At 45.4% G+C, this 26,506-nt stretch overlaps 1 protein-coding gene across 2 annotated transcripts in view; it reads right to left on the reverse strand.

Annotated features, from left to right (window-relative positions):
* The window catches only part of stab1 (stabilin 1), a 341,714-nt gene that overhangs the window by 108,232 nt on the left and 206,976 nt on the right, over window positions 1-26,506 (reverse strand). For both annotated transcript variants that reach the window (XM_072280942.1, XM_072280940.1), the window contains exons 35-36: window positions 14,858-14,986; window positions 13,069-13,125 (exon numbers count right to left, since the gene is read on the reverse strand). In XM_072280942.1, coding sequence (XP_072137043.1) covers window positions 13,069-13,125; window positions 14,858-14,986 — 186 coding nt within the window. The remainder of the gene's footprint in view (window positions 1-13,068; window positions 13,126-14,857; window positions 14,987-26,506) is intronic.

Consider the following 26,506-nt stretch of genomic DNA (forward strand, 5'->3'; position numbering starts at 1 on the left):
AGAGTGGACAGTGACGAGTACGTACAGCGTAATGTGACGACAGAGTGGACAGTGACGAGTACGTACAGCGTTATGTAATGACAGAGTGGACAGTGACGAGTACGTACAGCGTTATGTGACGACAGAGTGGACAGTGACGAGTAGTACAGCGTTATGTAATGACAGAGTGGACAGTGACGAGTACGTACAGCGTTATGTAATGACAGAGTGGACAGTGACGAGTACGTACAGCGTTATGTGACGACAGAGTGGACAGTGACGAGTAGTACAGCGTTATGTAATGACAGAGTGGACAGTGACGAGTACGTACAGCGTTATGTAATGACAGAGTGGACAGTGACGAGTACGTACGGCGTTATGTGACGACAGAGTGGACAGTGACGAGTAGTACAGCGTTATGTAATGACAGAGTGGACAGTGACGAGTACGTACAGTGTTATGTAATGACAGAGTGGACAGTGACCGTACAGCGTTATGTAATGACAGAGTGGACAGTGACGAGTACGTACAGCGTTATGTGACGACAGAGTGGACAGTGACGAGTAGTACAGCGTTATGTAATGACAGAGTGGACAGTGACGAGTACGTACAGCGTTATGTAATGACAGAGTGGACAGTGACGAGTACGTACGGCGTTATGTGACGACAGAGTGGACAGTGACGAGTAGTACAGCGTTATGTAATGACAGAGTGGACAGTGACGAGTACGTACAGTGTTATGTAATGACAGAGTGGACAGTGACCGTACAGCGTTATGTAATGACAGAGTGGACAGTGACGAGTACGTACAGCGTTATGTGACGACAGAGTGGACAGTGACGAGTAGTACAGCATTATGTAATGACAGAGTGGACAGTGACTACAGCGTTATGTAATGACAGAGTGGACAGTGACGAGTACGTACAGCGTTATGTAATGACAGAGTGGACAGTGACGAGTACGTACAGCGTTATGTGACGACAGAGTGGACAGTGACGAGTAGTACAGCGTTATGTAATGACAGAGTGGACAGTGACGAGTACATACAGCGTTATGTGACGACAGAGTGGACAGTGACGAGTAGTACAGCGTTATGTAATGACAGAGTGGACAGTGACGAGTACGTACAGTGTTATGTAATGATAGAGTGGACAGCGACGAGTACGTACAGTGTTATGTAATGACAGAGTGGACAGTGACTACAGCGTTATGTAATGACAGAGTGGACAGTGACGAGTACGTACAGTGTTATGTAATGACAGAGTGGACAGTGACTACAGCGTTATGTAATGACAGAGTGGACAGTGACGAGTACGTACAGCGTTATGTGACGACAGAGTGGACAGTGACGAGTAGTACAGCGTTATGTAATGACAGAGTGGACAGTGACGAGTACATACAGCGTTATGTGACGACAGAGTGGACAGTGACGAGTAGTACAGCGTTATGTAATGATAGAGTGGACAGTGACGAGTACGTACAGCGTTATGTAATGACAGAGTGGACAGTGACGAGTAGTACAGCGTTATGTAATGACAGAGTGGACAGTGACGAGTAGTACAGCGTTATGTAATGACAGAGTGGACAGTGACGAGTATGTACAGTGTTATGTAATGACAGAGTGGACAGTGACTACAGCGTTATGTAATGACAGAGTGGACAGTGACGAGTACATACAGCGTTATGTGACGACAGAGTGGACAGTGACGAGTAGTACAGCGTTATGTAATGACAGAGTGGACAGTGACGAGTAGTACAGCGTTATGTAATGACAGAGTGGACAGTGACGAGTACGTACAGTGTTATGTAATGACAAAGTGGACAGTGACGAGTACGTACAGCGTTATGTGACGACAGAGTGGACAGTGACGAGTAGTACAGCGTTATGTGACGACAGAGTGGACAGTGACGAGTACGTACAGCGTTATGTGACGACAGAGTGGACAGTGACGAGTAGTACAGCGTTATGTAATGACAGAGTGGACAGTGACGAGTACATACAGCGTTATGTGACGACAGAGTGGACAATGACGAGTAGTACAGCGTTATGTAATGACAGAGTGGACAGTGACGAGTACATACAGCGTTATGTGACGACAGAGTGGACAGTGACGAGTAGTACAGCGTTATGTAATGACAGAGTGGACAGTGACGAGTACGTACAGTGTTATGTAATGACAGAGTGGACAGTGACTACAGCGTTATGTAATGACAGAGTGGACAGTGACGAGTACGTACAGCGTTATGTGACGACAGAGTGGACAGTGACGAGTAGTACAGCGTTATGTAATGACAGAGTGGACAGTGACGAGTACGTACAGTGTTATGTAATGACAGAGTGGACAGTGACGAGTACGTACAGCGTAATGTGACGACAGAGTGGACAGTGACGAGTACGTACAGCGTTATGTAACGACAGAGTGGACAGTGACGAGTACGTACAGCGTTATGTGACGACAGAGTGGACAGTGACGAGTAGTACAGCGTTATGTAATGACAGAGTGGACAGTGACGAGTACGTACAGCGTTATGTAATGACAGAGTGGACAGTGACGAGTACGTACAGCGTTATGTGACGACAGAGTGGACAGTGACGAGTAGTACAGCGTTATGTAATGACAGAGTGGACAGTGACGAGTACGTACGGCGTTATGTGACGACAGAGTGGACAGTGACGAGTAGTACAGCGTTATGTAATGACAGAGTGGACAGTGACGAGTACGTACAGTGTTATGTAATGACAGAGTGGACAGTGACGAGTACGTACAGTGTTATGTAATGACAGAGTGGACAGTGACCGTACAGCGTTATGTAATGACAGAGTGGACAGTGACGAGTACGTACAGCGTTATGTGACGACAGAGTGGACAGTGACGAGTAGTACAGCGTTATGTGACGACAGAGTGGACAGTGACGAGTAGTACAGCGTTATGTAATGACAGAGTGGACAGTGACGAGTACGTACAGCGTTATGTAATGACAGAGTGGACAGTGACGAGTACGTACGGCGTTATGTGACGACAGAGTGGACAGTGACGAGTAGTACAGCGTTATGTAATGACAGAGTGGACAGTGACGAGTACGTACAGTGTTATGTAATGACAGAGTGGACAGTGACCGTACAGCGTTATGTAATGACAGAGTGGACAGTGACGAGTACGTACAGCGTTATGTGACGACAGAGTGGACAGTGACGAGTAGTACAGCGTTATGTAATGACAGAGTGGACAGTGACTACAGCGTTATGTAATGACAGAGTGGACAGTGACGAGTACGTACAGCGTTATGTAATGACAAAGTGGACAGTGACGAGTACGTACAGCGTTATGTAATGACAGAGTGGACAGTGACAAGTACGTACAGCGTTATGTAATGACAGAGTGGACAGTGACGAGTAGTACAGCGTTATGTAATGACAGAGTGGACAGTGACGAGTACGTACAGCGTTATGTAATGATAGAGTGGACAGTGAGAGCGTTATGTAATGATAGAGTGGACAGTGACGAGTACGTAAAGCCTTATGTAATAATAGAGTGGACAGTGACCGTACAGCGTTATGTAATGATAGAGTGGACAGTACAGCGTTATGTGACGACAGAGTCAACAGTGACGAGTACGTACAGCGTTATGTGACGACAGAGTGTGACGACAGAGTGGACAGTGACGAGCACGTACAGCGTAATGTGACGACAGAGTGGACAGTGACGAGTAGTACAGCGTTATGTAATGACAGAGTGGACAGTGACGAGTACGTACAGCGTTATGTAATGACAGAGTGGACAGTGACGAGTACGTACAGCGTTATGTGACGACAGAGTGGACAGTGACGAGTAGTACAGCGTTATGTAATGACAGAGTGGACAGTGACTGTACAGCGTTATGTAATGATAGAGTGGACAGTACAGCGTTATGTGACGACAGAGTCAACAGTGACGAGTACGTACAGCGTTATGTGACGACAGAGTGTGACGACAGAGTGGACAGTGACGAGTACATACAGCGTAATGTGACGACAGAGTGGACAGTGACGAGTAGTACAGCGTTATGTAATGACAGAGTGGACAGTGACGAGTAGTACAGCGTTATGTAATGACAGAGTGGACAGTGACGAGTACGTACAGTGTTATGTAATGACAGAGTGGACAGTGACGAGTAGTACAGCGTTATGTAATGACAGAGTGGACAGTGACGAGTACGTACAGCGTTATGTAATGACAGAGTGGACAGTGACTACAGCGTTATGTAATGACAGAGTGGACAGTGACGAGTACGTACAGCATTATGTAATGACAGAGTGGACAGTGACGAGTACGTACAGCGTTATGTAATGACAGAGTGGACAGTGATGAGTACGTACAGCGTTATGTAATGACAGAGTGGACAGTGACAAGTACGTACAGCGTTATGTAATGACAGAGTGGACAGTGACGAGTAGTACAGCGTTATGTAATGACAGAGTGGACAGTGACGAGTACGTACAGCGTTATGTAATGATAGAGTGGACAGTGAGAGCGTTATGTAATGATAGAGTGGACAGTGACGAGTACGTAAAGCCTTATGTAATAATAGAGTGGACAGTGACGAGTACGTACAGCGTTATGTAATGACAGAGTGGACAGTGACCGTACAGCGTTATGTAATGATAGAGTGGACAGTACAGCGTTATGTGACGACAGAGTCAACAGTGACGAGTACGTACAGCGTTATGTGACGACAGAGTGGACAGTGACGAGTACGTACAGCGTAATGTGACGACAGAGTGGACAGTGACGAGTAGTACAGCGTTATGTAATGACAGAGTGGACAGTGACGAGTACGTACAGCGTTATGTAATGACAGAGTGGACAGTGACGAGTACGTACAGCGTTATGTGACGACAGAGTGGACAGTGACGAGTAGTACAGCGTTATGTAATGACAGAGTGGACAGTGACTGTACAGCGTTATGTAATGATAGAGTGGACAGTACAGCGTTATGTGACGACAGAGTCAACAGTGACGAGTACGTACAGCGTTATGTGACGACAGAGTGTGACGACAGAGTGGACAGTGACGAGTACGTACAGCGTAATGTGACGACAGAGTGGACAGTGACGAGTAGTACAGCGTTATGTAATGACAGAGTGGACAGTGACCGTACAGCGTTATGTAATGATAGAGTGGACAGTACAGCGTTATGTGACGACAGAGTCAACAGTGACGAGTACGTACAGCGTTATGTGACGACAGAGTGTGACGACAGAGTGGACAGTGACGAGTACGTACAGCGTAATGTGACGACAGAGTGGACAGTGACGAGTAGTACAGCGTTATGTAATGACAGAGTGGACAGTGACGAGTACGTACAGCGTTATGTAATGACAGAGTGGACAGTGACGAGTACGTACAGCGTTATGTGACGACAGAGTGGACAGTGACGAGTAGTACAGCGTTATGTAATGACAGAGTGGACAGTGACTGTACAGCGTTATGTAATGATAGAGTGGACAGTACAGCGTTATGTGACGACAGAGTCAACAGTGACGAGTACGTACAGCGTTATGTGACGACAGAGTGTGACGACAGAGTGGACAGTGACGAGTACGTACAGCGTAATGTGACGACAGAGTGGACAGTGACGAGTAGTACAGCGTTATGTAATGACAGAGTGGACAGTGACGAGTAGTACAGCGTTATGTAATGACAGAGTGGACAGTGACGAGTACGTACAGTGTTATGTAATGACAGAGTGGACAGTGACGAGTAGTACAGCGTTATGTAATGACAGAGTGGACAGTGACGAGTACGTACAGCGTTATGTAATGACAGAGTGGACAGTGACTACAGCGTTATGTAATGACAGAGTGGACAGTGACGAGTACGTACAGCAATATGTAATGACAGAGTGGACAGTGACGAGTACGTACAGCGTTATGTAATGACAGAGTGGACAGTGATGAGTAGTACAGCGTTATGTAATGACAGAGTGGACAGTGACGAGTACGTACAGTGTTATGTAATGAAAGAGTGGACAGTGACCGTACAGCGTTATGTAATGACAGAGTGGACAGTGACGAGTACGTACAGCGTTATGTGACGACAGAGTGGACAGTGACGAGTAGTACAGCGTTATGTAATGACAGAGTGGACAGTGACTACAGCGTTATGTAATGACAGAGTGGACAGTGACGAGTACGTACAGCGTTATGTAATGACAGAGTGGACATTGACGAGTACGTACAGCGTTATGTGACGACAGAGTGGACAGTGACGAGTAGTACAGCGTTATGTAATGACAGAGTGGACAGTGACGAGTACATACAGCGTTATGTGACGACAGAGTGGACAGTGACGAGTAGTACAGCGTTATGTAATGACAGAGTGGACAGTGACGAGTACGTACAGTGTTATGTAATGATAGAGTGGACAGCGACGAGTACGTACAGTGTTATGTAATGACAGAGTGGACAGTGACTACAGCGTTATGTAATGACAGAGTGGACAGTGACGAGTACGTACAGTGTTATGTAATGACAGAGTGGACAGTGACTACAGCGTTATGTAATGACAGAGTGGACAGTGACGAGTACGTACAGCGTTATGTGACGACAGAGTGGACAGTGACGAGTAGTACAGCGTTATGTAATGACAGAGTGGACAGTGACGAGTACGTACAGTGTTATGTAATGACAGAGTGGACAGTGACGAGTAGTACAGCGTTATGTAATGACAGAGTGGACAGTGACGAGTACGTACAGCGTTATGTAATGACAGAGTGGACAGTGACTACAGCGTTATGTAATGACAGAGTGGACAGTGACGAGTACGTACAGCATTATGTAATGACAGAGTGGACAGTGACGAGTACGTACAGCGTTATGTAATGACAGAGTGGACAGTGATGAGTACGTACAGCGTTATGTAATGACAGAGTGGACAGTGACAAGTACGTACAGCGTTATGTAATGACAGAGTGGACAGTGACGAGTAGTACAGCGTTATGTAATGACAGAGTGGACAGTGACGAGTACGTACAGCGTTATGTAATGATAGAGTGGACAGTGAGAGCGTTATGTAATGATAGAGTGGACAGTGACGAGTACGTAAAGCCTTATGTAATAATAGAGTGGACAGTGACGAGTACGTACAGCGTTATGTAATGACAGAGTGGACAGTGACCGTACAGCGTTATGTAATGATAGAGTGGACAGTACAGCGTTATGTGACGACAGAGTCAACAGTGACGAGTACGTACAGCGTTATGTGACGACAGAGTGTGACGACAGAGTGGACAGTGACGAGTACGTACAGCGTAATGTGACGACAGAGTGGACAGTGACGAGTACGTACAGCGTTATGTAATGACAGAGTGGACAGTGATGAGTAGTACAGCGTTATGTAATGACAGAGTGGACAGTGACGAGTACGTACAGTGTTATGTAATGACAGAGTGGACAGTGACCGTACAGCGTTATGTAATGACAGAGTGGACAGTGACGAGTACGTACAGCGTTATGTGACGACAGAGTGGACAGTGACGAGTAGTACAGCGTTATGTAATGACAGAGTGGACAGTGACTACAGCGTTATGTAATGACAGAGTGGACAGTGACGAGTACGTACAGCGTTATGTAATGACAGAGTGGACATTGACGAGTACGTACAGCGTTATGTGACGACAGAGTGGACAGTGACGAGTAGTACAGCGTTATGTAATGACAGAGTGGACAGTGACGAGTACATACAGCGTTATGTGACGACAGAGTGGACAGTGACGAGTAGTACAGCGTTATGTAATGACAGAGTGGACAGTGACGAGTACGTACAGTGTTATGTAATGATAGAGTGGACAGCGACGAGTACGTACAGTGTTATGTAATGACAGAGTGGACAGTGACTACAGCGTTATGTAATGACAGAGTGGACAGTGACGAGTACGTACAGTGTTATGTAATGACAGAGTGGACAGTGACTACAGCGTTATGTAATGACAGAGTGGACAGTGACGAGTACGTACAGCGTTATGTGACGACAGAGTGGACAGTGACGAGTAGTACAGCGTTATGTAATGACAGAGTGGACAGTGACGAGTACATACAGCGTTATGTGACGACAGAGTGGACAGTGACGAGTAGTACAGCGTTATGTAATGATAGAGTGGACAGTGACGAGTACGTACAGCGTTATGTAATGACAGAGTGGACAGTGACGAGTAGTACAGCGTTATGTAATGACAGAGTGGACAGTGACGAGTAGTACAGCGTTATGTAATGACAGAGTGGACAGTGACGAGTATGTACAGTGTTATGTAATGACAGAGTGGACAGTGACTACAGCGTTATGTAATGACAGAGTGGACAGTGACGAGTACATACAGCGTTATGTGACGACAGAGTGGACAGTGACGAGTAGTACAGCGTTATGTAATGACAGAGTGGACAGTGACGAGTAGTACAGTGTTATGTAATGACAGAGTGGACAGTGACGAGTACGTACAGTGTTATGTAATGACAGAGTGGACAGTGACGAGTACGTACAGCGTTATGTGACGACAGAGTGGACAGTGACGAGTAGTACAGCGTTATGTGACGACAGAGTGGACAGTGACGAGTACGTACAGCGTTATGTGACGACAGAGTGGACAGTGACGAGTAGTACAGCGTTATGTAATGACAGAGTGGACAGTGACGAGTACATACAGCGTTATGTGACGACAGAGTGGACAATGACGAGTAGTACAGCGTTATGTAATGACAGAGTGGACAGTGACGAGTACATACAGCGTTATGTGACGACAGAGTGGACAGTGACGAGTAGTACAGCGTTATGTAATGACAGAGTGGACAGTGACGAGTACGTACAGTGTTATGTAATGACAGAGTGGACAGTGACTACAGCGTTATGTAATGACAGAGTGGACAGTGACGAGTACGTACAGCGTTATGTGACGACAGAGTGGACAGTGACGAGTAGTACAGCGTTATGTAATGACAGAGTGGACAGTGACGAGTACGTACAGTGTTATGTAATGACAGAGTGGACAGTGACGAGTACGTACAGCGTAATGTGACGACAGAGTGGACAGTGACGAGTACGTACAGCGTTATGTAATGACAGAGTGGACAGTGACGAGTACGTACAGCGTTATGTGACGACAGAGTGGACAGTGACGAGTAGTACAGCGTTATGTAATGACAGAGTGGACAGTGACGAGTACGTACAGCGTTATGTAATGACAGAGTGGACAGTGACGAGTACGTACAGCGTTATGTGACGACAGAGTGGACAGTGACGAGTAGTACAGCGTTATGTAATGACAGAGTGGACAGTGACGAGTACGTACGGCGTTATGTGACGACAGAGTGGACAGTGACGAGTAGTACAGCGTTATGTAATGACAGAGTGGACAGTGACGAGTACGTACAGTGTTATGTAATGACAGAGTGGACAGTGACGAGTACGTACAGTGTTATGTAATGACAGAGTGGACAGTGACCGTACAGCGTTATGTAATGACAGAGTGGACAGTGACGAGTACGTACAGCGTTATGTGACGACAGAGTGGACAGTGACGAGTAGTACAGCGTTATGTGACGACAGAGTGGACAGTGACGAGTAGTACAGCGTTATGTAATGACAGAGTGGACAGTGACGAGTACGTATAGCGTTATGTAATGACAGAGTGGACAGTGACGAGTACGTACGGCGTTATGTGACGACAGAGTGGACAGTGACGAGTAGTACAGCGTTATGTAATGACAGAGTGGACAGTGACGAGTACGTACAGTGTTATGTAATGACAGAGTGGACAGTGACCGTACAGCGTTATGTAATGACAGAGTGGACAGTGACGAGTACGTACAGCGTTATGTGACGACAGAGTGGACAGTGACGAGTAGTACAGCGTTATGTAATGACAGAGTGGACAGTGACTACAGCGTTATGTAATGACAGAGTGGACAGTGACGAGTACGTACAGCGTTATGTAATGACAGAGTGGACAGTGACGAGTACGTACAGCGTTATGTAATGACAGAGTGGACAGTGACAAGTACGTACAGCGTTATGTAATGACAGAGTGGACAGTGACGAGTAGTACAGCGTTATGTAATGACAGAGTGGACAGTGACGAGTACGTACAGCGTTATGTAATGATAGAGTGGACAGTGAGAGCGTTATGTAATGATAGAGTGGACAGTGACGAGTACGTAAAGCCTTATGTAATAATAGAGTGGACAGTGACCGTACAGCGTTATGTAATGATAGAGTGGACAGTACAGCGTTATGTGACGACAGAGTCAACAGTGACGAGTACGTACAGCGTTATGTGACGACAGAGTGTGACGACAGAGTGGACAGTGACGAGTACGTACAGCGTAATGTGACGACAGAGTGGACAGTGACGAGTAGTACAGCGTTATGTAATGACAGAGTGGACAGTGACGAGTACGTACAGCGTTATGTAATGACAGAGTGGACAGTGACGAGTACGTACAGCGTTATGTGACGACAGAGTGGACAGTGACGAGTAGTACAGCGTTATGTAATGACAGAGTGGACAGTGACTGTACAGCGTTATGTAATGATAGAGTGGACAGTACAGCGTTATGTGACGACAGAGTCAACAGTGACGAGTACGTACAGCGTTATGTGACGACAGAGTGTGACGACAGAGTGGACAGTGACGAGTACGTACAGCGTAATGTGACGACAGAGTGGACAGTGACGAGTAGTACAGCGTTATGTAATGACAGAGTGGACAGTGACGAGTAGTACAGCGTTATGTAATGACAGAGTGGACAGTGACGAGTACGTACAGTGTTATGTAATGACAGAGTGGACAGTGACGAGTAGTACAGCGTTATGTAATGACAGAGTGGACAGTGACGAGTACGTACAGCGTTATGTAATGACAGAGTGGACAGTGACTACAGCGTTATGTAATGACAGAGTGGACAGTGACGAGTACGTACAGCATTATGTAATGACAGAGTGGACAGTGACGAGTACGTACAGCGTTATGTAATGACAGAGTGGACAGTGATGAGTACGTACAGCGTTATGTAATGACAGAGTGGACAGTGACAAGTACGTACAGCGTTATGTAATGACAGAGTGGACAGTGACGAGTAGTACAGCGTTATGTAATGACAGAGTGGACAGTGACGAGTACGTACAGCGTTATGTAATGATAGAGTGGACAGTGAGAGCGTTATGTAATGATAGAGTGGACAGTGACGAGTACGTAAAGCCTTATGTAATAATAGAGTGGACAGTGACGAGTACGTACAGCGTTATGTAATGACAGAGTGGACAGTGACCGTACAGCGTTATGTAATGATAGAGTGGACAGTACAGCGTTATGTGACGACAGAGTCAACAGTGACGAGTACGTACAGCGTTATGTGACGACAGAGTGTGACGACAGAGTGGACAGTGACGAGTACGTACAGCGTAATGTGACGACAGAGTGGACAGTGACGAGTAGTACAGCGTTATGTAATGACAGAGTGGACAGTGACGAGTACGTACAGCGTTATGTAATGACAGAGTGGACAGTGACGAGTACGTACAGCGTTATGTGACGACAGAGTGGACAGTGACAAGTAGTACAGCGTTATGTAATGACAGAGTGGACAGTGACTGTACAGCGTTATGTAATGATAGAGTGGACAGTACAGCGTTATGTGACGACAGAGTCAACAGTGACGAGTACGTACAGCGTTATGTGACGACAGAGTGTGACGACAGAGTGGACAGTGACGAGTACGTACAGCGTAATGTGACGACAGAGTGGACAGTGACGAGTAGTACAGCGTTATGTAATGACAGAGTGGACAGTGACGAGTAGTACAGCGTTATGTAATGACAGAGTGGACAGTGACGAGTACGTACAGTGTTATGTAATGACAGAGTGGACAGTGACGAGTAGTACAGCGTTATGTAATGACAGAGTGGACAGTGACGAGTACGTACAGCGTTATGTAATGACAGAGTGGACAGTGACTACAGCGTTATGTAATGACAGAGTGGACAGTGACGAGTACGTACAGCATTATGTAATGACAGAGTGGACAGTGACGAGTACGTACAGCGTTATGTAATGACAGAGTGGACAGTGATGAGTAGTACAGCGTTATGTAATGACAGAGTGGACAGTGACGAGTACGTACAGCGTTATGTAATGACAGAGTGGACAGTGACTACAGCGTTATGTAATGACAGAGTGGACAGTGACGAGTACGTACAGCGTTATGTAATGATAGAGTGGACAGTGAGAGCGTTATGTAATGATAGAGTGGACAGTGACGAGTACGTAAAGCCTTATGTAATAATAGAGTGGACAGTGACGAGTACGTACAGCGTTATGTAATGACAGAGTGGACAGTGACCGTACAGCGTTATGTAATGATAGAGTGGACAGTACAGCGTTATGTGACGACAGAGTCAACAGTGACGAGTACGTACAGCGTTATGTGACGACAGAGTGGACAGTGACGAGTACGTACAGCGTAATGTGACGACAGAGTGGACAGTGACGAGTACGTACAGCGTTATGTGACGACAGAGTGGACAGTGACGAGTACGTACAGCGTTATGTAATAATAGAGTGGACAGTGACGAGTACATAAAACAGCTAATACATTAACCATAGTCTCTAACTGAATAAAGCACTCCCACTTTAGACATATTTTATATATCAGAATGTTTACATTTTCTTTTCACTTTGCATTTTCCACAGTTTCTCTGAGATCAGCAGATGACCAGTTCACCTCATCTGTACTGTATGCAACCTCAAAAAAAGCCACACATTTGAGACAAGTTCTCATCCGCACAAGTTTTCAGAGCTTGGCTGGGCTACTAGATGATTCACTCTTCAGAAATTAGATATTCCTTCAAATAGTGGAAAAACTGGGTCAATTTACATTTAAATTCCCTGGTAACAAAGTCATTCACTGACAATATTTTACATCTTTTGCAATAAATCATTTTTGGAAAGTTGGAATTAATTTCCTTCAGAATTGTTTTGCAAAGAGGGAAATGTAATGACTCACGAGAATATGCTAGGAAAGAAGATCAAACCCAAAGACAGCTTCAGAACTTTACCTACCATAGGGGTAGTCCCTTCAGGACATATGGGGTTATCATCACAGCTGCCACAAATTCCCTTAAAAAGAAACAAAATAATTATGATTTGAGCTCATTTATACTGGCATGTGATTATACACAGCATACAATTGAATTAATTTCCAAGAACTGCTTCTCTTGATTTGGCACAAAAATAACCCAAATGAAAACCTTTTTTGATATAAAAGATATTCAAACATCTATTTAGCAGTTTGAGTATGGGAAAACGACATGCATTACTTAATAAAAATAGTTTACTTGATGCTATTCAGAACTACAATATGCATATTACTCAATGTGATTAGTGTGAAAATTAAAACAAAAAGAGAACTAAAACACAATTTTGGAAATAGCTCAGGCAGAATCTGTGGGGAGAGAGAGAGAGAGAGACAGTACTTATATCTCAGATTGGATACATTTCCTTGGTTCTGATACAAAGTTATCAACCATCTCTCTATCCCTCTATGCTGACTGACTAGTTGAATATTTACAGCATGTCCTGATTTTAGTTCAAACCTCCAGCAACCGGTGTTTTGATTTTACAGAATCACTCAGTCATGATTTTGTACTTACATTTATGATGAATTAGAGAATTATTTTACAATAGCAGTGAATACTGTACACTCATTGAATTTGATGTCTGGATCTGCACACCTGTTTCTGGGGTAGAAAATCTATTCCAGTCACACTAACACCACAAAATCCTCAAAGCTTCAATCTCCAAATGGTTGCAGCCTGGAAGAATTAGATAGGGGCTTGCACCTGCAACTTCCCACACATTGTAAGTGCCTGATTTCAATCATACCATTAGGAGTACGTACTTACAAACAAGACACAGAGTATTGAAGGATTAATCTAACTAATTCCTTTCAGTTGTTGTAGAAGAAACTGAAGCTTCCTGGTGATATTTCTTTTTGTTTTACAGCGTGGAATAGGTCCTTCCAGTCCTTCCAGCCACACAGCCCAGCAACCCGTGAGTTAATCCTAACCTAGTTATGGGACCAATTAACCTACACGTTGATACACCTTTGAACTATGGGAGGAAATCGGAGCACCCAGAGGAACCCTGTGGTCATGGGGCGAACGTACAAACTACTTACAGGCAGTGGGGGGAATTGAACCTGGGTCACTGATACTATAAAGCGTTATGCTAACCACTACAATACCATGTCACCCCTTTGCATGAAAACATGATAAAAGGTTAAAAAGTAGAATGACTGAAGCTGCCTTAGTCAACGTATCACATCCAGACAAGTGTGTTGTAGATCCTAGTATCATATCCCAAAGGCATGCTGGTTGTGAGGCTATTTGTTGGTGGGTGAAAGGGCAGTCAAGCTGAAGTTGATAAACATATGAAAGACAATTAGTCACAAGGAAGTAACTCAGGCAATGGGATAAAAGACTGCTTCTAAAAGCTAACATAGACTCCAAGGACAAAGTGGTCTCCGTCATCCCAATAAGAAATTTCAGTGATTCTGTTTGGCTGTCTTGTATCGTGTACCTAATCCATTACAAACTTAGGTATAAACTCCTTTGGCAAGCATTGAGTTATCCTAAAATTCAAAATATTCCAACTGTTCGAAATCTGACAAAAAAATCAGGACATATTGGAAATACTGAACCAATCAGGCAGCATCAGTGGAAGAGAACAACGAATTTTTCAAAGTGATGGCCTTGCATCAGTTTCGAGGAAAGGTCATCAAACTGGAAGAGCTACAAACCACTAATAAATGCAATACATTCATTTTAGTACTTCATACATACAGACATACCTCTACAATTATAGTTTCGTTAATATCACATCTATTTTTCTGTAATTGGAGGACCTGAGTTGTTCCCAACAATATCCCATTTCTTGTCTCGTTGTGAAAGTCGTTTAATAGTACATTATTAACAAAAATCTGGAAAACATATTACATTTTCTATCAGTAATAATGAAAAGACAGTTTTTAATGAAAATTACCATAGTAATTATAATTGTAACAGTAACCAGACAGAGAAACCAGACCAGGAAGTCAATGTGGTTTTCTGAAAGTGAAATAATGTCTGTCCAAGATATGAAATGTATCATGTGCTGAAAGTAAAAGATGATCAATGGATTTACACTACTTTGATTTTCCCTGAAGGTATTTTATAATATGCCACACAAAGGTGTAACGGAAAATGGAAGCTCATAGTGTAGCAAATAACATTTTGGTGTGGATAGTGGGGAGCTGGCTAATAGGATATCAACAGTATATACAGTATAAATGTTTTTTCAGTTGGGAAGACACAATGAAGGCCTCAGCTTATGCAATTACTGGGATGAAAGCACCAAAGGCACCATTGGTAAACTTACTGGTGGCACGGAGATGGCCAGGAAAGTAAATTCTGAGAGGACATAAGACAACCATGAAAGGTTGTAGTTAAGAGAACGACAGAATGAATATTCCTCTTGAGGAGAATCTTAAAGTAGAGGTCACAATTAGCGATAAGAGAGTCACCATCTGAGACAAGTGAGGCTTTGGAAATCTCTTCCTCAGATATTCATGCAACCCTGCCTTAATAATAGTCAAAGTAGTGAACAATTACTGTGGGTGATCAGGAATGTGAGGTTAAGGTCTCAGTCTGAAAATCACAATATGGATTGCCAGAGCAGGCTTAAGAGGCCAACGGCCCAGTTATGCTCCTCATATGTTCTCACATTGGATTGTTGTAAACGTTGTTAACTTACAAATTGGACAGATTCAGAACAAAACTTACAGCTAAAATTAGAGCAAATAAGAAGGCCTTCAGATTATCAATGGGAGCAGAATGGTAACCACCACAATCAACATCCTCAATATGGCGTCTCTCTCAGTCTAACGATACCAATACCCCACATCAAACCAACAAGGTGTGCACTTTGGTCATGACAGAACAACATTAGGTACCACACTAGTGAGGCCACAGCACAGTAATACATGCATGCTAAACAAATGAAGCAGGAATAAAGCTGAATGACTCCAAGACTAATGGATCAAATCAGAATTCTAAGCTTGCCGCATCAAATTGTGAATGGGTGTAAACAAGAAGAATGAAGGGAATGGAGTATACCCTCAGTGATAACAGAGTTCATCAGATCAATACAGGAAGCAAGGCTGAATCACTGGCAAGCATGCTCAACCAGATATCCATCTCACTCTCCTCCTGAGGCCTACAAGATTTCGAAAGTCAATCTGAGAACAACTTGTTTCACAAGGTACAAGAAACAGTTGAGGGCACAGGTCCAAAGTGGACAGTTTGAGACCTGTAGCATTGAAGGTATGCTCCAGAACTAACAAAGCTCCAACCAGTAATTCTGGTACAGATCGAATAATGTTATCCTCTTGACCAAAGAAGATGGGACTGGCTTACCCTCAATGTCTTCTAATGACATTTAGTTCCAAATAGCCCACTCACCAATGCTCAGTTCAGGATCTGCCAAAATCACTCAACTCAGTCATCATGCAACCTTGGTCAGGTAAGAACCACAGTTAAATTTCACAGATAAGTCAAAGTGGCTAAACTTGACATCAAAGCAGCATTTGACCAACTTAAGTCAAGGAGCCCTAATAAAACTGGAAGTCAGGAGAATAATTCCTCAGTGGTGAAAGTCACATCTGATACAAAGGTAGGTGTCTGCGAGTGTTCGAGGCTAATCACCCTAACCCTAATAATGCTACTGAAATTTCCAGAAGTAACGTCTTAGGATCAATCATCTTTAGCTGCATCATCCAAGGATTTCCATCCATCACAATATCAGAAGTGAGGGTGCTAGCTAATAGTTTTAAAGTATTCAGTTCTTCTGCAGCTCCTCAATTCAAGGCTAAGGGTCAAGCATCAAGATTTGGATATTTCTCAGGCATGGGCTGATCATCACGGCTCCAGAACTTGTACCATGTATGGTCAGTTCATTCCACTTGGGTTATAAAGCTGTCATCTTTTCAGCAATATTTACGAAAATCCCAGACAGACCTAAACACATAAAAATTGGCAAATCCAGTATAGTTCATTTCCTGCTAATTTGGAGTGCAGACAGTGACTAGCATTAACCAGGGAGATCCAGCTACATCCCATGACCATCGTTTCATTACAGTTGCCAAGCCCTTCACTGCCAAAATCCCGGTAGGGGATTGCAGGGAGGAATTTTTGGGACTAGGGATGGAAGAGAAATTCACTATTAACCAGAAACTGACCAGCACTACAAATACTGCAGTTCAAGGCAAGGAGTTTATATTCATTGGTGAATGACTCACACCTTAATTCTCTTAAACGCCTCCCCAATCTAGAAAAAGTGAAAATGAGAGTATGGCAGTGCAACTCCAAATACATTAAAGGAGCTTTACAACATCCAAGGCAAAACAATTCATTTGATTAGCATCCTAACCATTACTTAAATATTCTGGGGATACACAATGCTCCCTCTAGGGAGTGCATGTGTGTGCACACATACCTTTTGCTACACAAAAGAATTTAAACTGCTCACAGAAGTTGGCACCCTCTACCTCATTGGCATGTTAAGTATATTTCACAGTCATATACAACTACACTTCCTTTTCTGGTTTTTGATGTGGACACTGTTGGCAATGTGGATTTTGCAATGATTTGTCTGCAGATTTTTAAACTTATTTATACTGTTTTTATTGGAGAAATTATTGATTCACTATGTTGAATTCTGAAGAAACAAGGGGTATGAAGCACAAAAGAACTGCTAGATCATTTAGAGCGGAATGGGTTAATGAAACAGTAGAAACTGTTACACTGAAAGCTCATGAGGTCAGGGACATGCAGCCACAAGAAATCTTTATGTACAGTACAGAACCTCATGTTACCTTCGTGTATTGCCACAAGGCAAAAGTTGCTGGGGAATTTGTAAGTAAGAAGAAGTGGAGTGGTATTTGCAAACTTGACTTTTTAAAGTGATATTTAACAAGCAAATCAATGCAGATGGTATGCAAAAGCTCCAGGGAGAAAATCTTTCATTATACACTACAGGCCTGCTACGTATATTCTGTGAGTATGCAGATAAACAACAGCAAAAATGATTCAACCCAGAGGAGATCAAAGTTCTTATTGACAGTGTTTTGCTAGCTGGTAAAATGAATACCTGTACCTCTATTAAGTTCAGGGAAGTCTACACTGGTGTCCATCCTGCACTTTTCCTACGCTACTTCGATGACTGCATTGGTGCTGCTTCCTGCACCCACGTGGGGCTCGTCGACTTCATCCGCTTTCACTTAAACTTCCACCCTACCTTCAAATTTACCTGGACCATTTCCAACACCTCCCTTCCCTTTCTTGATCTCACTGTCTCTATCTCTGAAGACAGCATATCTATGGATGTCTATTATAAACCTACGGACTCTCACAGCTCTCTGGACTCTCCTGCAGTTTTGGTCTCCAGGGTTAAGGAAGGACATCCTGGCTGAAGAGGAGGTGCAGCGTAGGTTCACTAGGTTAATTCCTGGGATGTCCGGACTGTCTTACGCAGAGAGGTTAGAGAGACTGGGCTTGTACATGCTGAAATTAAGGAGATTGAGGGGGGATCTGATTGAGACATATAAGATATTAAGGGATTGGACAAGATAGAGGCAGGAAATATGTTCCAGATGATGGGAGAGTCCAGTACCAGAGAGCATGGTTTAAGAATAAGGGGTAGGTCATTTAGGACGGAGTTGAGGAGGAACTTCTTCTCCCAGAGAGTTGTGGAGGTGTGGAACGCGCTGCCTCAGAAGGCAGTGGAGGCCAATTCTCTGGATGCTTTCAAGAAGGAGCTAGATAGGTATCTCATGGATAGGGGAATCAAGGGTTATGGGGACAAGGCAGGAACCGAGTATTGATAGTAGATGATCAGCCATGATCTCAGAAAGGCGGTGCAGGCTCGAAGGGCAGAATGGTCTACTTCTGCACCTATTGTCTACAGTCTATTGACTATACCTCTTCTCACCCTGTTACTTGTAAAAACGCCATCCCCTTCTCTCAATTCCTCCAACTCCACCACATCTGCTCTCAGGATGAGGCTTTTCATTCCTGAACGAAGGAGATGTCCTCATTCTTCAAAGAAAGGGGCTTCCCTTCATCCACCATCAACGCTCCCCTCGCCCACATCTCTTCCATTTCACACATGTCTGCTCTTACCCCATCCTCCTGCCCCCCTACCAGGGATAGGGTTTCTCTTGTCCTCAGCTAGCACCTCACCAGCCCCCACATCCAGCACATAATTCTCCAGAACTCCCGCCACCTCCAACGGGATCCCACCACCAAGCACATCTTTCCCTCTCCCCCACCTTCTGCTTTCTGCAGGAATGGCTCCCTATGTGACTTCCTTGTCCATTCGTCCCTCCCTACTGATCTCCCTCCTGGCACTTATCCTTGCAAGCAGAACAAGTGCTACACTTACCCCTGCTCCTCCTCCCTCACTACCATTCAGGGCCCTAAATAGTCCTTCCAGGTGAGGCGACACTTCACCTGTGAGTCTGTTGGGGTCATTTACTGTGTCCGGTGTGGCCTCCTGTGTATCGGTGAGACCTGAGATAGATTGGGAGACTGCTTCACTGAGCACCTACACTCCGTCCATCAGAAAAAGTGGGATTTCCCAGTGGCCACCCATGTAATTCCGCTTCCCATTCCCATTCCGATATGTCAATCCACGGCCTCCTCTACTGTGGCGATGAGGCCACACTCAGGTTGGAGGAACAACACCTTATTATTCTGTCTGGGTAGCCTCCAACCTGATTTCTCGAACTTATGGTAATGCCTCCCCACCCCCCCGCGCCCTTCACCATTTCCTTTTCCCTCTCTCACCTTGCCTGCTCATTCATTACCTTCCTCTGGTGCTCCTTCCTACCTCCCTACCTCCTTTTCTTCCATGGCCTTCTATCCTCTCCTATCGGACACCCTCTTCTCCAGCCCTGTATCTGTTTCACCAGTCAACTTCCCAGCTCTTTACTTCATCCCCCCCCCTCCTATCACCTTGTGTTTCTCTCTCCCCTCCCCATCTTTTTTTCTCCAGTGCTGTTGAAGGGTTTTGGCCCGAAACATCGACTGTGCTTTTCTCCACAGATGCTGCCTGGCCTGCTGAGTTCCTCCAGCATTTTGTGTGTGTTGCTTATAAAGTTCAGCATGCACAGGTTGTCATCATTGTGCAAAAAATTGCACAGCACAAGATTTTTGCACACAATGGTCATTACAAATTAGAGGGACCATGGGTAACACACTGTTCTACAATGTGCATCATCTAACAATGACGCTGGAGCATGTTGCCAAGGCAACGGCATGTCCCACTGAATTAACTTAGGCCATCTAAAACAGCAGCATCGCAGAGTTTCCTTTCACGTCAGAATTCACCTGGGCACAGAACTACATTGTACCTTCATAGTGGCTGACCCACAAGCCTGAAAGCTTGCAACGCCACCAGATGGAATGCTGTCGACCAAGAAGGCAGCTCGCCACCATCTACTCAAGAGTAGGTATGACAATGATGCCTACTAACTCTGAATTGCTCTTTTAATACTCTTGACAAATGTGCTTGATTAATTTTATTATGCAGATTAGCAGACTACACTGGTAGAGCAAATTGCCACAAAAATCTAATTATTCAACAAGAAGCCTCTAAATGACTGCCTCTGGACAGGTATTAAATGGTAGCTTTGTTGTCGATGTACACTTCAGGAATGAGGAAAAGAAAAACTTCAAACATCATCAGTGTCAAATGCTTTAAAGCGGTTCAGCAGCTAATAATCTCCAGAACAACAGTAACACAACTCACTATTTCAAATGTTATTCCCAAATCCTCATCTGTACATAAGAGAGGTGATTGAACACATCTACTCAACCACAGACAGTCTCCTGAGAAAGCAGCTGCAAGGATAAAATCAACCTCCTCCATGTTAAAGAACAGCTGCCTTCTCTTTTGGGACTTCAATAGCTGTGAATCAAATAAAAAAAATACAAATGCAAGGGGCTGAAAAATGCATGCATGGCCTCAACAGGAAACATCAATTAACCTAATCTCGGACCCAATGAGAACAGCTACAACAGGAAAAAATTCCAGTGTGTATCACATCATCAAGATATGCATTATTGGCATGAAGAACTGAACTCTGTTAAAAGGTGTTCACAGCCAAAGTATAAGTAGGTTACAAAGGTATTGAAACTTAATGACTTTGTTTTAAAGAAAATACATAGATTGAGTTTGTATCTACATGGGCTCATTTTATAATTAGCTGAGTGTTAACACATCTTTACCAACTGCCAAAATGCCTCCAGGAGCTAAATCAATTTTTAAAGCCTGTTACACAGGCGCAGCACTAATGTATGTTTGGCTTGTTGACAGCTGAATAAGTACCAAACACAGATGATTTTTAAAGTATTCCTGGTTGTCCTCTGTTTTGACTTCATGATTAGTTGAGGAGAGTGAAGCATGTTGATAGAGTTGTAGCTACGAGCAGAAAGTGACGTGCTACGGATGGCTTTAGTCTACACAGTAGCATGGGGGTATCCCACCTTTGGAGAAGTTAAGTGTGCGGAAGAGGGCAAGGTCATAGAATGAGATCCACCAACACCCATTACTGCTCTAGGGATCAAGTCTGAGACCTGACCTCCTTCAGCCTCAATGAATTTCAAAGCAAAGGTCACAACATTAAGATAACTGGCAGATCCAGAGAGGGTTGTGGGTGAGCAGGATTTTTGGATGCACCAAACTTAGTCAGGAATACATAAATTAAGATGATGGTGGAAAATATTCGAAGTAACTTTTAAAATGAAAAATGAAGGAGGATGAGAGATAATGAACACAAAATACTCTGCAGACGCTGGGGTCAAAGCAACACTCACAACACGCTGGAGGAACTCAGCAGGTCGGGCAGCATCCATGGAAACGATGAGTCGATGTTTTGGGCCGGAACCCTTCGTCAGGACTGTAGGGGGAAGGGGCAGAGGCCCTATAAAGAAGGTGGGGGGAGGGTGGGAAGGAGAAGGCTGGTGGGTTCCAGGTGAAAAACCAGTAAGGGGAAAGATAAAGGGGTGGGGGAGGGAGGCAGGGAGGTGATAGGCAGGAAAGGTGAAGAAGGAATAGGGGAAAACACAATGGGTAGTAGAAGGAGGTGGGACCATGAGGGAGGTGATAGGCAGCTGGGGGAGGGGACAGAGTGACATAGGGATAGGGGAAGGGAGGGGGAGGGAATTACCGGAAGTTGAAGAATTCTATGTTCATACCAAGGAACTGGAGACTACCTAGACGGTATATGAGGTGTGTAATATATTTTATATATTATAATATGAGGTGTATAAGAGATAATGAGAGGGGTGTACAAGATGTTAAGACACATAGGTCAGGAGCTTGAACAGCAGCCTATCAGAGTTTGGCATTCAGTAGCAAGGTAAAATAAAAATAAGGCAGGGGCAAGTGGAGCGGCCATTGTTGGAGCAGGACAGTGCTAGAGAGGGAAGACTTCTGGCTTTGGCTTGGGTGATAACAGGCATGGGCTATGTAAGTATCTGGTAAACTTTTTCTTGCTCATTCTTCATCTGTAGGTGTATAGTTGGGGCAGTGAGAATGGCTCCAGGGGCTGTGTGTGGTTCTTTGTGTGAGATGTGGGAAGTCTGAGAAAGCTCCAGTCTCCCGGATCACCACATCCGCACCAGGTGCACCAAGCTGCAGCTCCTTATAGAACGTACTAAAGCTGCAACTCCATGACTTTCGGCTCATAAGGGAAACTGAGGAGATGATAGATAGGAGCCCCAAGGCAGTCACTCTAGGTTGCAGGAGGCAGGTGAGTGGGTGACTCAGGAGAGGGAAGGGAAATAGGCAGTCAGTACAGAGTACCCTTGTGGCCATTTCCTTCAAAAACAAGTATACCATTTTGGATACTGTTAGGAGGGAAGTGACCTACTGGAGAGAAGCCACGGTGACTGGGTCTCTGGCACTGTGGCTTAGAAGGGAAGGGGGTAGAGGAGGAATGCAGTGGTGATAAGAGATTCATTCCATAGTTAGATGAGTAGGTAGGAGAGTTTGTGAACGTGATAGAGAGAACCAGATGGTATGTTATCTCACAGGTGCCAGGATCAGGGACATCTCGGATCATGTCCACTACATTCTAAAGGGGGAGGGTGAGCTTCCAGATGCATTGGTACATTGGAAAAGGGAGAAGGTACTAGGAGAGAATTGAGAGAGGTGGAAAGCTGAATAGCAGAACCTCCAGGGTAACAATCTCAGGATTGCTGCCTGTGTGACGTGCCAGTAAGAGCAAGAATCACATGATTTGGCAGATGAATGCATGGCTGAGGAATTGGTGCAGGGGGCAGTGATTCCGATTATAGATCAAGCAGCATCTCTAAGAAGAGGTGCAGTCGACGTTTCAGGCCGAGACCCTTCGTCAGAACTAACTGAAGGAAGAGTGAGTAAGGGATTTGAAAGTTGGAGGGGGAGGGGGAGATCCAAAATGATAGGAGAAGACAGGAGGGGGAGGGATGGAGCCAAGAGCTGGACAGGTGATTGGCAAAAGGGGATACGAGAGGATCATGGGACAGGAGGTCCGGGAAGAAAGACGGGGGGGGGGGGGACCCAGAGGATGGGCAAGAGGTATATTCAGAGGGACAGAGGGAGAAAAAGGAGAGAGAGAGAAAGAATGTGTGCGTAAAAATAAGTAACAGATGGGGTACGAGTGGGAGGTGGGGCATTAGCGGAAGTTAGAGAAGTCGATGTTCATGCCATCAGGTTGGAGGCTACCCAGACGGAATATAAGGTGTTGTTCCTCCAACCTGAGTATGGTTTCATCTTTACAGTAGAGGAGGCCGTGGATAGACATGTCAGAATGGGAATGGGATGTGGAATTAAAATGTGTGGCCACTGGGAGATCCTGCTTTCTCTGGCGGACAGAGCGTAGATGTTCAGCAAAGTGGTCTCCCAGTCTGTGTCAGGTCTCGCCAATATATAAAAGGCCACATCGGGAGCACCGGACGCAGTATATCACCCCAGTCGACTCACAGGTGAAGTGTTGCCTCACCTGGAAGGACTGTCTGGGGCCCTGAATGGTGGTAAGGGAGGAAGTGTAAGGGCATGTGTAGCACTTGTTCCGCTTACACGGATAAGTGCCAGGAGGGAGATCAGTGGGGAGGGATGGGGGGGACGAATGGACAAGGGAGTTGTGTAGGGAGCGATCCCTGCGGAATGCAGAGAGAGGGGGGGAGGGAAAGATGTGCTTAGTGGTGGGATCCCGTTGGAGGTGGCGGAAGTTACGGAGAATAATATGTTGGACCCGGAGGCTGGTGGGGTGGTAGGTGAGGACCAGGGGAACCCTATTCCCAGTGGGGTGGCGGGAGGATGGAGTAAGAGCAGACGTATGTGAAATGGGGGAGATGCGTTTAAGACCAGAGTTGATAGTGGAGGAAAGGGAAGCCCCTTTCTTTAAAAAATGAAGACATCTCCTTCGTCCTAGAATGAAAAGCCTCATCCTGAGAGCAGATGCGGCGGAGACGGAGGAATTGCGAGAAGGGGGTGGCGTTTTTGCAAGAGACAGGGTGAGAAGAGGAATAGTCCAGATAGCTGTGAGAGTCAGTAGGCTTATAGTAGACATCAGTGGATAAGCTGTCTCCAGAGACAGAGACAGAAAGATCTAGAAAGGGGAGGGAGGTGTCGGAAATGGACCAGGTAAACTTGAGGGCAGGGTGAAAGTTGGAGGCAAAGTTAATAAAGTCAACGAGCTCTGCATGCGTGCAGGAAGCAGCGCCAATGCAGTCGTCGATGTAGCGAAGGAAAAGTGGGGGACAGATACCAGAATAGGCACGGAACATAGATTGTTCCACAAACCCAACAAAAAGGCAGGCATAGCTAGACCCATACGGGTGCCCATAGCTACACCTTTATTTTGGAGGAAGTGGGAGGAGCCAAAGGAGAAATTATTAAGAGTAAGGACTAATTCCGCTAGACGGAGCAGAGTGGTGGTAGAGGGGAACTGATTAGGTCTGGAATCCAAAAAGAAGTGTAGAGCTTTGAGACCTTCCTGATAGGGGATGGAAGTATATAAGGACTGGACATCCATGGTGAAAATAAAGCGGTGAGGACCAGGGAACTTAAAATCATCGAAAAGTTTAAGAGCGTGAGAAGTGTCACGAACATAGGTCGGAAGCGATTGAACAAGGGGGGATAAAACCGTGTTGAGGTATGCAGAAACGAGTTCGGTGGGGCAGGAGCACGCTGAGGCAATAGGTCGGCCAGGACAGGCAGGTTTGTGGATCTTGGGTAGGAGGTAGAAACGGGAAGTGCGAGGTGTGGGAACTATAAGGTTGGTAGCAGTGGATGGGAGATCCCCTGAGCGGATAAAGTCGGTGATGGTGTGGGAGACAATGGCCTGGTGCTCCTTAGTGAGCTCACGATCGAGGGGTAAATAAGAGGAGGTATCCGCGAGTTGTCGCTGTGCCTCGGCAAGGTAGAGGTCAGTATGCCAGACTACAACAGCACCCCCCTTATCGGCGGGTTTAATAATAAGGTTAGGATTAGTGCGGTGGGAGTGGAGAGCAGAGCGTTCCGAAGGAGTGAGGTTGGAATGGGGACAAGGTGCGGTGAAGTCGAGACGGTTGATGTCCCGTCAGCAATTAGCGATAAAGAGATCCAGAGCAGGCAGAAGACCAGAGCGGGGTGTCCATGAAGAAGAGGAGGGTTGAAGACGGGAGAAGGGGTCATTGGTGGGGTGGAAGAGTCCTTGCCGAAGAAGTAGGCTCGGAGACGGAGACGGCGGAAGAAAAGTTCCGTATCGTGGCGAACACGGATCTCGCTGAGGTGTGGGCGAAGGGGGACAAAGGTGAGGCTTCCTCTACTGTAAAGATGAAACCATACTCAGGTTGGAGGAACAACACCTTATATTCCGTCTGGGTAGCCTCCAACCTGATGGCATGAACATCGACTTCTCTAACTTCCGCTAGGCCCCACCTCCCCCACGTACCCCATCTGTTACTTATTTTTATGCACACATTCTTTCTCTCACTCTCCTTTTTCTCCCTCTGTCCCTCTGAATATACCTCTTGCCCATCCTCTGGGTCCCCCCCCCCCCCGTCTTTCTTCCCGGACCTCCTGTCCCATGATCCTCTCGTATCCCCTTTTGCCAATCATCTGTCCAGCTCTTGGGTCCATCCCTCCCCCTCCTGTCTTCTCCTATCATTTTGGATCTCCCCCTCCCCCTCCCACTTTCAAATCTCTTACTCACTCTTCCTTCAGTTAGTCCTGACGAAGGGTCTCAGCCTGAAACATCGACTGCACCTCTTCCTAGAGATGCTGCCTGGCCTGCTGCGTTCACCAGCAACTTTGATGTGTGTTGCTTGAATTTCCAGCATCTGCAGAATTCCTGTTGTTTCCGATTATAGATCATTGGGATCTCTTCTGGGGAAGGTATGACCTGTGCAAAAGGGACGGGTTATACCTAAAC

Source organism: Mobula birostris, chromosome 16 (assembly GCF_030028105.1).
Source record: "Mobula birostris isolate sMobBir1 chromosome 16, sMobBir1.hap1, whole genome shotgun sequence".
Lineage (NCBI taxonomy): Eukaryota > Metazoa > Chordata > Chondrichthyes > Myliobatiformes > Myliobatidae > Mobula > Mobula birostris.